The sequence below is a fragment of the Pongo abelii genome, chromosome 20, assembly GCF_028885655.2.
Source record: "Pongo abelii isolate AG06213 chromosome 20, NHGRI_mPonAbe1-v2.0_pri, whole genome shotgun sequence".
In the NCBI taxonomy this organism is placed as follows: domain Eukaryota; kingdom Metazoa; phylum Chordata; class Mammalia; order Primates; family Hominidae; genus Pongo; species Pongo abelii.
The window spans coordinates 60,742,136-60,756,647 of NC_072005.2; the positions used below are offsets into that span (position 1 = coordinate 60,742,136).

Consider the following 14,512-nt stretch of genomic DNA (forward strand, 5'->3'; position numbering starts at 1 on the left):
GCTGGAGTGCAATGGTGCGATCTCAGCTCACTGCAACCTCTGCCTCCCAGATTCAAGCGATTCTCCTCCCCGAGCATCCTGTAGCTGGGATTACAGGCATGCACAACTACGCCTGGCTAATTTTGTATTTTTAGTAGAGACAGGGTTTCTCCATGTTGGTCAGGCTGGTCTCGAACTCCTGACCTCAGGTGATCTGCCCACCTTGGTCTCCCAAAGTGCTAGGATTACAGGTGTGAGCCACCATGCCGGGCCGTATCCAAGCCTCTTTTCCAGGAACAAGAAATACTACAGTGAAAAAATCTCCCATTGTTAATTCAATGTAGAAACTCATGAGAAAAAAGCAAAAATTTTTAAGGAGATAAATTAGAAAACAACATGTGCAGATGGATACATGGAAAAAAAATTAAGCTACCTAGAGATCTCGAATATGTGTTAACCTAATACAAGGACTATTAGAGAATACAGGTGAGCAAGAATCACTTAACCCACTTTGTCGTGGAAAATGTCTTTGAGGATGTGACAGGTTTGGTAAGAACCAAACAATGAGAAGGTGGTCAGTATATGAATATCCAGAAAAATAATATTATTCAATATAGGATCAGCTGATTGAAGTATTTTGTCAACAAATATGCAGAAAGTTTCCTAGTGTGGACAACACTTATTTGGTTATGAGGAAATTTAGTAAGTGCTGTGAAGTAACATAGATCTGTATTTACAGATGTGCAATAAATTAAGTAAAAATCAATAAAGACATAAAATGAGAAAAAAACCTATCTACAATAAAACCATGAATCTCAAATCATTGGATGGGGAGAAATATACATACACAGAATACTCTCTGAGAATAACTAGAATAAGGAGTTATGTGGCCGGGTGCAGTGGCTCACACCTGTAATCCCAGCACTTTGGGAGGTCGAGGTGGGTGGATCACTTGAGGTCAGGAGTTCAAGACCAGCCTGACCAACATGGTGAAACGCTGTATCTACTAAAAATACAAAATTAGCTGGAAATGGTGGTGCATGCCTGTAAATCCCAGCTACTCAAGAGGCTGAGGCAGGAGAATCGCTTGAGCCTGGGAGGCAGAGGTTACAGTGAGCAGAGATCACGCCACTGTACAGGAAGTTTCAAACGCAGGAGAGATTATCTTTCAAGTCCTCGGTGTTGTGGTTTCCTCTGCCAGGGTGACAACCTGATGATTATGGAAATCTAATCAGAAAACTGCTATCTTGCTTTTATTCCTACCTCCACAGGATGAAAACAGTTAATGGTGGAGACAAAATATGTCCAGAGTAGACAGGAGTCACAGAAAAAGTGAATTCTGATGCATTCTTTCCCAGGAAGTTACTGGTACAGAAGTTTAGAACTGAGATACCTTTTGGAAACAAGGATGGCATTCTGCCTTTGATGGATGGAAGAGTACCATCCCAGATTTAGATAGAGTTTGCTAAAGGCGTCTATCTTAGAGTGGCTGAGCCTTCTCCACTTCAAGCTATGACTTTCTGTGAATTACCCACCCACTTGTCCTACAGAATAAGAGGGACCTTTTAGTCTGCTCTTCTGATTGCGGACCTGATTCCACAGGTGCCTGGGGCATCTTTGCAATCCCTAGGAATCAGCACCATGGACAGGGGCAAGGAATAGGGTCCACTCCTTTCTTCACTTCAGCTGGACCTCTTGTTCGCTTTCTTTCTTTCTTTCTTTCTTTCTTTCTTTCTTTCTTTCTTTCTTTCTTTCTTTCTTTCTTTCTTTTCTTTCTTTCTTTCTTTCTTTCTTTCTGTCTGTCTGTCTGTCTGTCTTTCTTTCTTTTTCTTTCTTTCTTTCTTTCTTTCTTTCCTTCTTTCTCTTTCTTTCTTTCTCTTTCTTTCTTTTCTCTCTCTCCCCCCTTCTTTCCTTCCTTCCTTTCTTTCTTCTTTCTTTTCCTTCCTTCCTTCCAACTTTTATTTCAGATACAGGGAGTACAAGTACAAATTTCTTACATGGGAATACTGCTTGATGCTGAGGTTTGGAGTATGGATCACATCCCCCAACTAGTGAGCATAATACCCAATAATTAGTTTTTAACCCTCCTCCACCCTCTAGTAATCCACAGTGTCTATTGTTCCTATCCTTCTGCTCATCTTTTTCTTTACACATTTCACCTCATACTGACCACCCAGCAGGAACAAAAGACCTCAATGCTGCTTGGAAAATAAGGCTCCCTCCCTTCATCTCTACCTTCCTTCCCAGGCTCTCTGGAAACAACCTCTTCTGTAAAGACTTCAAGGGCAGAAGAATAAGCTGAGAAACTCAGCCCAGAGCTGCAGGAGACTGTGACTCCTGTAGTCTGTGAGGACCTTGTTGCTCAGCCAACATGAAGTGAGTCCATGAGGGTGAGGAGCTGCAGATCCCACTGACTGTTTGGGGCAGGGACAGAAGGAGTAGGTGGGGTTGTGGTGCCTCTTGCTCTGTTCCTCAGCTTCATCTCTTTTGCTCAAAGGCCAACCCCCTACATTTTCAAATCTTCTCATTCCACTCACCCAGCACCTTCTGTGACCCCCGAGTAGGGTAAGGCATGGAGTGAGAGTGAGAATCATCCCCACTTTCTTGACATTTTTCATCCCTATCTGAGATGGGATTGCTCTATGACTGGTCCCTGCTGTTTTTCCTTCCTTTCTATCCCAGGCCAGGGCTCTCCTAGCACAGGGATGCATGCTGAGGGTTTAGAATCTTAATGGATGTGGTGCTTGGAGCTCCTATACTGAGACCAAAATCTTTAGGGGTCACTGCGGTGTGACAACAGGTGTAAGGAGGAGCTATGTGGACCACAGCACTAGTAGGTCCCCCTGTGGGCTGAAGTCAAAGGACTTAGTGTAAACTTGGCCTGAGAGAGTAAAGCCATGTCTTTCAATCAATGGTTTTGGGGAGGCACAAGTGACCTGTCCTTGGACAGACAGAAGGTACCCAACCAGATCTCTGAGTAGCACTGCAAGGTCAAGTTCTCTCCCGAGGACACTAAGGGCCCTGGCTCAGACAAAGGGAGGGTTTCTTGTACATTTCTAGGAAATATGAAGGTTGCAGTGTGTACAAAGCAGCCCCTTCCCACATGTCGTGGACCCTGAACTTAGGGACTGGCCTCCTCTCTCTCAGCTCCTGTTAGACTCTTGGTGTGGGTCTATATAATCTCCAGGCCTCTCACTCTCCTTTTCTAAGTTACTCTCCTTGGACCACTGCCTCATCGCATCCTCTACTCTAGGACCCTCTCCCTGGACCCTCATCACCAGGGATGACCCTGGTCCCAGGACCCTGAGCATATAATCAAGACAGGGGCTAGGCCAGGTGTGGTGGCTCACCCCTGTAATCCCAGCAATTTGGGAGGCCAAGGTGGGCGAATCATGAAATCAAGAGATTGAGACTATCTTGCCCGACATGGTGAAACCCCATCCCTACTAAAAATACAAAAATCACCCAGGTGTGGTGGCGTGTGCCTGTAATCCCAGCTACTTGGGAGGCTGAGGCAGGATAATTGCTTGAACTTGGGAGGTGGAGGTTGCAGTGAGCCGAGATCGCACCACTTCACTCCAGCCTGGCGACAGAGAGAGACTTTGCTAAAAAAAAAAAAAAAAAAGACAGAGGGCTAAACGGGAGCTCCTCATCTTCAACCAAGATGTCCAGTGGGGCCCTGGGAGCTGACTACAGGTAAGAAACACTGTGTCCACCATACTGTCTGTGCCGGCTCCCATGGATGTGGCTCACAAGGCCCAGGGGGAAGTCAGAGCTGCCCATCTAGGCCCAGAGGAGATGTGAACCCCTCCCTCATTGTTGGTCGGCACAAATCGGTGAAAGCCAGACACCAAATGATACTGGAGGGTCAGGCTGTCTCCTGAGGGCACCTGTGAGCATGGCTGGGCTTCGTGGAAGGGCTGGGAGCTGCCCATGCTCCCCCGATATCAGCGGGTTAGTGGTATTTTAGGGAATGAACACCCCATATTGCCCACTAGGATCTGCAGGGAGAGAGCATTCTCAGTGGACTCATCTTGATACCTCCCTCTCTGAGGTTATGTCCCTAAGAGGAGAGTGTCACTGAATGCCTCGTCACCCTAGGGTTTCCCTGGGCACCCAGCATAGAAGAGTAATCCCGGGGACGTTGCAGACAGATATAGTCAAACAGCGGTTTTCATACCTGGGGGATTCCTCAAGAGGAAGCTTGAGATGCAGAGGGTCCCTGGGCTGTGACCATGCCTAGGGGTAGGAGCTAGAAGAACCATAGTATCTTTTTTTTTTTTTTTTTTCAGATGGAGTTTCACTCTTGTTGCCCAGGCTGGAGTGCAGTGGTGTGATCTCAGCTCACCGCACCCTCTGCCTCCCGGGTTCAAGTGATTCTCCTGCCTCAGCCTCCCGAGTAGCTGGGATTACAGGCATGCACCACCACCCTCGGCTAATTCTGTATTTTTAATAGAGATGGGGTTTCTCCGTGTTGGTCAGGCTGGTCTCAAACTCCCGACCTCAGGTGGTCCGCTCACTTCGGCCTCCCAAAGTGCTGGGATTGCAGGTGTGCACCACCGTGCCCGGCTGAACCATAGTATCTTTGGTTCTCTGCATGGGTGCTGTTCCCAGGGCACACAGGGAAGAGATCTTGGCCCCTCTCATGAGAGAATCTCCATTCCATGTTTCAGGGCTGGTCAACTCCTCCTTCCTTCAGCAGATGGAAAGTGCCTGATGTGTCTAATGAGCTGCATGAGAGAGACACATTCCTTCCTGACACCAGCACAAGGCCTGGGTGGGCTTAGAAGGAGAGTGTGCTTTACGGTCCTGGGTGAGAAGAAGGGGGCTGTGTTAAAGGGGGACCATCACCCCACATACCCCAGGTGTGGGCTGTAGGGTGCGAGGCCTCCCAAAGAAACACTTGCTTCCTGTCTACCTGTGAGGGTCAGCCACAGTGGAGAGGGTATCCAATGGCTCCCTTTGACCTGTCACCACCAGGGTCAGTTGTCATTTGGCTTGGACCAGTTGCTCCATCTGTGATACACACACTGGCACAGCCCTGCAGTATGTGAGCCTGTGTGTTTAATGTAGAAGTCAGCCTTGTTGCTGGAGGTCTGAGGACTTGTGTGTACAAGAGTTGGGAGATCCTTACCTTATACAGATGGTAGACATCAGATTGCAGAAACTCCTGGCACCAGATGGTCACAGGGATCCACATGGTGACCATGGGGCCCAGGATGGCTCAAATGAAACATTTGGGGAGGGCTCTGGAAAGGAATCTAAGCTGGAGCTTCCAGGAGTGCCCTTCTCCTTCAGTTTCCACCGCTGTCACTGCAAAGCCCCTTCCAGAGTGGTCACCATTAACTCAGACCCTCTGTAGTCCCAGCCCTCACCCCAAACCACCCATGTGGGTTCAGTGGGTTAAATCAGAAGTCTAGAGAGGACTAATTTGCCTGTTCTAGTCACTTGGGCCCCAACACAGCCCTGGAGAAAAGGTCCCTGTGAGACCTCCCCCTGACCCACACACAGAAGCTGCTTCAGGCCTGGTCTGGACTCATGAGAGCTTGCATCACAGATGGAGCAAATCTGCTTGCAGACCCTACCCCATGGCCCACCAAAAATCTTTAGATGGGCTGACTTGCAAAGGGCTTTCCCTGGCAAATCTTTTCTGTGAGCACTAGAAAACTATTTATTCAACTGTGCAAACACAAATTCTTGGCCACAGTGATCATGAATAATCAGAAAAACATGGCACCACCAAAGGAAAAACAAATAATGCACCAGCAATTGACCTTAAATAAATAGACATCTATGAACTGACTGTTAAATAATTAAAAATAACAATTGTAAAGAAGCTCAGTAAGTTACAAGAGAATAAATTTAGACAATGAATCAAAATCAGAAAAACAACACACATGAAAAATTAAAAGTTCATAAAAAAATAGAACCATAAAAAACAAACAGACATTCTGGAGCTGAAGAGCACAATGAATGAAATGAAAAATTCCATAGAAAACTTCAACAGCAGATTGTATTAATCACAAGAGAGTATTAATTATCTGGAAGATATAACATTTGAAATTACCCAGTCAAAGGAAGAAAAATTAAAATAATTTAAAAATGAGGAAAGCCTACAGGGATTATGGAACATCATCAAGCAAACCAATATATGCATAATAAGAATTACAGACATAGCAGAGAAAGCAAAAGTGGCAGAAAGGTTGTTTAAAGAAACAATGACAAAAAATTTTCCAAATCTGGAGCAGGAAATAAACATCCAGATCTATGAAGCCAAAATAGTCACCAAAAAGTAAAATATAAAGAATCTTGGCCAGGTGTGGTTGCTCACATCTGTAATCCCAGCACTTTGGGAGGCCAAGGCAGGTGGATCAGCTGAAGTCAGGAGTTCGAGACCAGCCTGACCAACATGGTGAAACCCCATCTATAATAAATACAAAAAATTAGCCAGGCATAGTGGCACGTGCCTGTAATCCCAACTACTTGGGAGGCTGAGGCGGGAGAATTGCTTGAACCCAGGAGGTGGAGGTTGCAGTGAGCTGAGATTGCACCACTGCATTCCAGCCTGGGCAGCAGAGTGAGACTCCATCTCAAAAAAAAAAAAAAAAAAAAAAAAGAATCTTCACCAAGACACATTATCATAAAAATCAAAGACAAAGTGAGAATTTTGAAAGCTGCAAGAGAGAAGCAAGCAACTCATAACATACAGGAAACATAAACAAGGCTACCAGCAGATTTCTCAGCAAAAATTTTTCAGGCCAGGAGAGAGTTGGATGATATATTTGAAGTCCTGAAGGTAAAAAAAAAATCCTGCCAACAAAGAATAAAACATCCAGCAAGGCTATCCTTCAGACATAAAAGAGAGATAAATACTTTTTCATACAGATAAACGCCATGGAACTCATCACCACGAGAACCGCCATACAATAAATGGTAACAGTAGTTCTTCAAGTTGAAATAAAATTACAATGAAAACATGAAAACAAATAAAAGCATAACACTTACTGTGAAGTAAATAGTCAAATTCAGAATGTCCAATGATGTAATTATAGTATAGAAATCACTTTTACTCTAGTAAAAGAGTTAAAAGACAAAAATACTAAAGGTAGCTTCTCCTAAAATAATTTGTTAATGGATATATAATATATAAAACCTAGAAACTGTTACATCAATAGCATATGTGGATAAGAGAAGTTAAAATCTACAAATTTTGCATACAGTAGAAGTTAAGTTTTTATTAGCCTAGAATAGACTGTTACAACTATGAGGTGTTTTAGGTAAAATTCATTGTAATTAAAAAGAAAAAAGTCTGTAGAGGTATACAAAAGATAAAGGAATCAAAACACACCACTACAAAAAAAATCAGCAAATCACAAAAGAAGACACAGCAAAAGAGAAATAATAGAACAAAGAAACTACAAAAAAATCAGAAAACAATTAACATAATGCCAGTCATATACTCTTACTTAGAAATAATTACTTTAAATGTAAATGGATTAAATTCCCCAATTAAATGACACAAAGTGACTGAATGAAATATATAAGATCCAACTCTGCAACCTAAAAGAGATTCATTTTAGCTTTAAGAACACGAATACGTCAAAAGTGAAGGAATGGAAAGTTATTTCCTACAAATGGAAGCAAAAAGAGAGCAGAGGGTACTTATATTGATATCAGACAAAAATACAGTTATAGTAAAAAATTACAATAAGAGAGAAATAGGATTATTATAATGGGGTCAAGTCACCATAAAGGAGGCACAGTTTGGGGCCACCCTGGCTCAGGTCAGTGACAGGTATCTGTTTTTTGGGAAAGCCAGGCCCATGAGGTAACAGTTCCTGATTCCCAGCAGGCAGCTGTGATGTGGGAGGAAGAAGAGAGGTTGGAGATTTCAACATGTGAGTCATCTAATCAGGTGTAAAAGGGAGGTCCCAAATGGTGATATCACCAAAGGGACAGGAGTAAAGGCTCAGGATATAACTTGGGCTGGGCTGTGGAAGCCTCTGACACAGGGTAGGAGAATGGGGAAAATGAAAAGAGAGGTGAAGGTTGAAGTGAAATCCCCCTCCCCCTCCCCCTCCCCCTCCCCCTCCCCCTCCAAAGCTGGACTGTACTGCGGTGATCTCGGCTCGCTGCAACCTCCCTGCCTCCAGCTCCTGTGATTCTCCTGCCTCAGCCTGCCAAGTGCCTGGGACTGCAGGCGCGCGCCACCACGCCTGACTGGTTTTTGTATTTTTGGTGGAGACGGGGTTTCGCTGTGTTGACTGGGCTGGTCTCCAGCTCCTGGCCTCGAGTGATCTGCCCGCCTCAGCCTCCCGAGGTGCTGGGATTGCAGACGGAGTCTCGCTCACTCAATGCTCAATGGTGCTCAGGCTGGAGTGCAGTGACGTGATCTCGGCTCACCTCTGCCCAGCCGCCCCGTCTGGGAAGTGAGGAGCGCCTCTGCCCGGCCGCCCCATCTGGGAAGTGAGGAGTGCCTCTGCCCGGCCACCCCGTCTGGGAAGTGAGGAGCACCTCTGCCCGGCCGCCCTGTCTGGGAGGTGTACCCAACAGCTCGGAAGAGACAGCGACTATCGGGAGTGGGCCATGAGGACGATGGCGGTTTTGTTGAAAAGAAGGGGGGGAAGTGTGGGAAAAAGAAAGGAGAGATCAGATTGTTGCTGTGTCTGTGTAGAAAGAGGTGGGCATAGGAGACTCCATTTTGTTCTGACTAGGAGAAATTCTTCTGCCTCGGGATGCTGTTGATCTATGGTCTTGCCCCCAGCCCCGTGCTCTCTGAAACATGTGCTGTGTCAACTCAGGGTTAAATGGATTAAGGGTGGTGCAAGATGTGCTTTGTTAAACAGATGCTTGAAGGCAGCATGCTCTTTAAGAGTCATCGCCACTCCCTAATCTCAAGTACCCAGGGACACAAACACTGCGGAAGGCCGCAGGGACCTCTGCCTAGGAAAACCAGAGACCTTTGTTCATGTGTTTATCTGCTGACCTTCTCTCCACTATTATCCTATGACCCTGCCATATCCTCCTCTGCGAGAAACACCCAAGAATCATCAATAAATACTTCATAAAAAAAGAAAACTAGTAAAGAGGAAAAGGTCCAATATTTGGAAAAACAGCAGGTTTAGAGGAAGTACATAGAATCTAAGAACAAATGATGTTTATTTTGTTAGACTCGCATGTAATTATTTTGTACTTCCCTGATTTTGCTTTATCTTTGTTAATGCTATAATTAAAAACACATTTGGGTTAAAAAAAAAAAAAAAGCTAAATGCTTCCTCCTTCCTCCCCAAATCAGAAATGAGGCAAGTATGCCTACTCTTACCACTTGTACTTAACATTGTATTGGAGGTGCTTACCAGTGTGTTGAGGCACACAAAAAAAGAAATAAAGGCATCCAGATCAGAAAAAAAAAAAAAAAGAAATGAAATCCTGTCTTAGACCTGAGAGAAAAAAGAGAATTACAAAGGAGGAGGGTGTGGGGTAGTGATTATGAGTATTAGACCTTAAAGAAAATCCTTGGATGCAAGAGACTGACAAACCGAGGAGAAGCTGGGGTATGTCATTGCTGCTCCCTAATGTCTATCTCAGATTCTGTCCGGATCCAACAGGGGCACCCTTCCCTCGAGGTGCTCCATGAAGTGCACAGTCCAAGATGGGCTCTGGATCTCCTTGGGCTCCAGGGTGAGCCTCAGAGCATTGGGAATGTCCCTTTTGGATCCTGGGGTCTAACCTCTCTGAGGGGAGCCCTCTTGTCTGCATTGCCAAGGTCATTATTGGCATCCCCCTCTCGCTGTGCCAAGCTTCTGCCAGAATCACTGCCAGGATCAGCAAGACCACACCAGCCAGGCTCATGCAGACAATGTTCTTCACCTTGCAGTTCTGGGTGATGGGGGCTGGAAGCAGAAGAAGAAGCATCACTGACAGGTGGACAAGAGCCAGCCCAGGCCAGGATTCCTGAAACAGAAGCTCCTTCTACACTTTGCTGGACAGATCTTGCTTCCAACCCAGCACTTTCCCTCCACACAGTACATAGATGACTTACCTGTGGAGGAATCTGCTTCTGTGGGTGAGGGGCTGACTTCATCAGGGGCTCCTAGGAATCAGAAAGCACTGATGAAGGACTGAGGCAGCATCTCCTCCCCTTCTTGGGCTGATCTCAGCATGCTGAGCCCTCTGTGTGACAGTCCCTTTATTGGGAATGCCCCAGCCCTGGATTCCTTGGCACCCGCCCACAGCACCTTGAGGTCCCTGGGTTCACAACACCCAGGTCTTATACAGAGTCCAGTAGAAGGCCCTGAGTTCAGGGTGAGGCTGCACAACTCACAGCTGCCATTGATCAAACTCACCTGCAAGATATTCTCACTTTCTCCTGGAACTAAAATTCCCTAGGAGTCAACTGTAGGGACAACATGCCTTCTGTATTTACAAGGATGCAATCTGATTTCAGTGCCTGGTTAGTGTCCACCCAGCCCACTACAAGAGGCAGGACCCCTGCTCCCCTCAAAGGAAGGGGCAGAGCTTGGGACTCCTGGCTCAACTTTATGTGTGCTCTCAGCATGGAGTCTGCTGATCTGGCTCTGGGTGAGGGGCTGGGAGCTCCAGGGGGACCAGGGCTGCCTTTGCTCTGCCCAGCTCATCTCAGCCCCTTCATCTCCTGGGTAACTTTTGTGGACTTCCCATTCTTCCACTCACAGCTTTAAATGTTATCATCTGAGCTTCTTGGAAAAGGAATCAGAAATGGGATGAAGTTAGGATGACCCCTCTGTGTCCATCCCAAGAATGGGAGGATGCATTCTGCTTGCCCATCCCTTGGAGACTCCCCTCTGTCTTAATATCCAGGGATCTCCTGGGGACATAGTTCTGAGTACCCAGTGAAGAGGAACCTGGGTACTGATGGGGTGGGGCTGGGCTAGGTCTGCTGGTGGGATCCCCAGCCCCAGTGGATCAGTAAGCACAGACCATCTATAGAGGTGGTGATTGTCAGAACTCTGAGATCTGCAGGTCCTAAAAGCTCAGTCTACAAGGACCATGAGGATGTCACTCTTCCTCCATGGGGCTGAAGCCATGGTCCTACAGACACTGATAAAGCCACAATAGGACCAGGAGCACCAGGACTGTGGGAACAGGGAGTGGGAGGATAGGAAGGGTCCAGAGAGGTCTCATGCTGGACTCACAGCCTCCGAGAATGCTCTGTTCAAATACCAGAGGGAGAAGAGAAGATTGGAACCTGCCCAGACAGTTAGGCAAACTGAGATCCAGACAATGGTGACCACTTAGCCCCGACAGGCCAATAGGGAGGCAGAGTGGTGGCTGTCTGTTTCAGACTCAGGGTAGGCGCTCAGCCCAGTCAATTTTCATCCTTGTCACCTGTCAGGAACCACTGCCCTACCCTGAGGCAACATCCCCTTAAAGGGTTTGTGATATGGGATATATACATCCCCTAAAAGGACCATCCTTTTATAACTTTTATATCAGTGTCCTTTGATATCTTTGTCATCTTTTTACTATCATATATTAAAATTGAACCTATATACTTCTATGGGTGCATATATATAGCGATATACACACAGAAACACAGACACTTACACTCAGACACTCAGAACACACACACACAGAGATATGCACACCCAGAGAAAAAGGAGAAAAGACACTCAGCTTTAAAGGAAAAATGCCTGCTTTCTCCTTCCCTGAGATATGGGGGAGCCTCCTCGCTGGACCCTGGCTCTAGGACGTCTCGGGGCTGACCACTCACAGAAGCATGGACGATATCAAACCAAAGGTTCCCCCTAAGTTCCATCCAGCCCTGGCCAGACCCTGTCACCTGCCCAATGGGAGGTGGGTCACACCCGAGGGACGCATTGCCTGGGGCCATGGCAGGTTCTGGCTCAGTGGAAAGGAATAGGGAGCGGGGCCATCTTGAGTGCAAAGACGGTCGTTCCCTTGAATGAGATCTACCCCCCACTTAATCCCTCGTATCTCACTTCCCTCCACAGCCCAGCAGGGCCAGCTCTGAGCCCACCCAATACTAGGGCTGAGTGTGCAGGCCCTCTGTGGTGTCCAGTGAGGGCAGAGGGGATGTGTGCAGAGGGAGAGGGGGAGGCTGTGGACTGAGCCACCCCTGCTGGGATGGGGTCCAAGGACCTGGGGGCAAACCCGAGGGCCGAGCTGAGACTGGGGCAGGGCCCAGGTGACGTCCTCACCTTTCACCAGCAGCTCCAGGTAGTCACTGTGCTCAGACCATCTGGAGGACTTAAAATAGTAGCAGCGATAACACCCAGCACTGTCTTCACTTACTGAGTCAATGTGGAATCGGGCCTCTGACTCAGATGAACTAGCTTGAGACACATCATTAGTATCATTGTACTTGAACCTACTCTCCCTCTCCAGGCGGAATGTTTGAACCCCAGCCGGGCCCCGGCACACGAAAGTCACACGGCTTCCCCGGGGGATCGTGGTGCCTGGCTCAGCCGAGATGGAGGGTCTGGGCAGGGCCCCTAGGAGGGAAGCAGAGCAGGATGTTAGTGTCCTCCATGAGGAATGGGCTTCCCCTCCCTGTGAAGGACAGGAAGGAAATAATGCAGAGACTGCCATCACCTCCACCACATCAGCACTTCATGCCCTCGTTTGAATCAGAGCACTCTTTAGCTGGGTGTAGCACTTTACGGAATAAAAGAGTATACTTGACAACCCCAGGATCGGTTCTGTGCAGCCGTGTGATGGTGTCTGTGCCAATGAGACGGAGCCTTGTTGGTGAAATTCCCCAGAAGGGATGTTAAAGAGCATTAATTAGGCCAGGAGGGCCCTTTGTTGGGGAAAAAAAAATCTGGCTGGGCACAGTGGCTCACGCCTGTAATCCTAGCACTTTGGGAGGCCGAGGTGGGTGGATCACCTGAGGTCAGGAGTTCGAGACCAGCCTGGCCAACATGGTGAAACCCCGTCTCTACTAAAAATACAAAAATTAGCCGGGCATTGTGATGCACACCTGTGATCCCAGCTACTCAGGAGGCTGAGGCAGGAGAATTGCTTGAACCTGGGAGGCGGTGGTTGCAGTGAGCCGAGATGGTGCCACTGCATTACAGCCTGGGCAACACAGCAAGATTCAATCTCAAAAAAGAAAAAAAAAATCTGCCTTTCCTTCCCTTCCCTTCCAGCCTGCAAATAAATGTGATGGCTGGAGCAACAACAGCCATTCATTTTGCATCAAGAGGTGATCTTAGTGCTAGTGGCCTACAACTAAGATTACAGATCAGAAAGAGGGAACCGGGAACCTAAAGCCCTGGGGACATGCTGGAGCTGTCACATCATCTCTGTTGGGGATGTCACATGATCTCTGGGTGAGCTCCAGACACGGGAAGTAGGCGTCTGGCAAGAAATGTGGGCAGAGGTTCTCCAGAACATATAGGGAGTAAAAATCAACAGGGTTATCTGATTGACTAAATGCAAGTTAACAAAAGAAGAATCTAGGATGCCTGTCTGCTCTCTGGTCCGGGACCAATGACAGCCACTGAGAAAGAAAGCAGGGTGGGGGGTGATGGAGAATTACACTTGTGTGGGTGAGAAGCAGAGGTCCAGTTTTGGAGGTTCTTGAAATCAACTATTGGTATCTTGCAGGTATGTGGAGCTGTCAGGAGAGGACTGAAGGGGGCATTCGCGTTGTGTAAATTGGTGTTGCATGCCTCCCAGAGTCCACATGACTCCCACCCAGAGTGACCCTTCGGGTGGGGGTGGGGAATCCTGCAGATGTGACTCACCCTCCTGCGTGTGGATCATCCGGGCCAGGCAGAGCACTGGAAGAGAAGCCCCAGTGAGAACACCACCCACCACTGGTCAGCCTTCAACTGGAGCCAAGAGTCAGTGTGATGAGGGGAAAGATTGAGCTGCCTGTAGTCTCCAAACCACCCTCATCAACCTTAACTCTCAGTAGGTTGGTTTCCTTCCCCAGGCAAATTTCCAAGGAAACCCCTCTACCAGATACCCCTCAGCCTGTCTTATGTTGAACTCTACCGCATCTGTAATTTCTGTGACATACAAGAGGCCTCAGGTACCTCTGTGGTCACCTTGGACCCAAGTGACCCCAAGCTGGCAGGTGCCTGCAGAGGGTGACTCTCCTCTCCCAGGGCATCAGATCATCTTGGGCCACAGACAGGGCCTGGACCCCCACCCCAAGCCTTTCACCCCCTCTGTTTCTCAAATCCCACCTTTGTTCCCAAACTCACTGAGGCCCAGGAAGATGGTGGGAGGGAGGTTCATGGCTCAGCCTCTCCAGTCCTCTCTGTCCTTGTCCTGTGATGTCAGGACAGGTCCTGCAGTCCGGAAGAGTGCAAGATATTCTCACAGGGCCTCACTACAGGGCTCAACATACACGCCCCACAGGAAGGAATGTGGTCAGCTCTCAGTCCAAATTCAGCTTCTGCTGTGTGACCACAGGGAGGCCTTAGTTTCTGGTAGGTGTTTCTAGTGAGGTATTTCATAACTAGGCTGAGCCCACATCCAGATAAAACCCACGCATTGTTAACTGGTGACAGATAGATAG

General features: G+C 47.5%; 1 protein-coding gene across 1 annotated transcript; it reads right to left on the reverse strand.

The window, feature by feature from the left end:
- Positions 1 to 8,568: 8,568 nt before the first annotated feature.
- On the reverse strand, positions 8,569 to 14,269 carry LOC100462195 (leukocyte-associated immunoglobulin-like receptor 2). The gene is made up of 5 exons (XM_054539002.1): positions 14,196 to 14,269; positions 13,731 to 13,766; positions 12,180 to 12,473; positions 10,022 to 10,072; positions 8,569 to 9,872 (listed from the first exon to the last, which is right to left on the reverse strand). Exons 1-5 carry the CDS (start codon positions 14,227 to 14,229, stop codon positions 9,559 to 9,561), a joined length of 729 nt encoding a protein of 242 aa, XP_054394977.1. The 5' UTR covers positions 14,230 to 14,269; the 3' UTR covers positions 8,569 to 9,558.
- Positions 14,270 to 14,512: the final 243 nt, after the last annotated feature.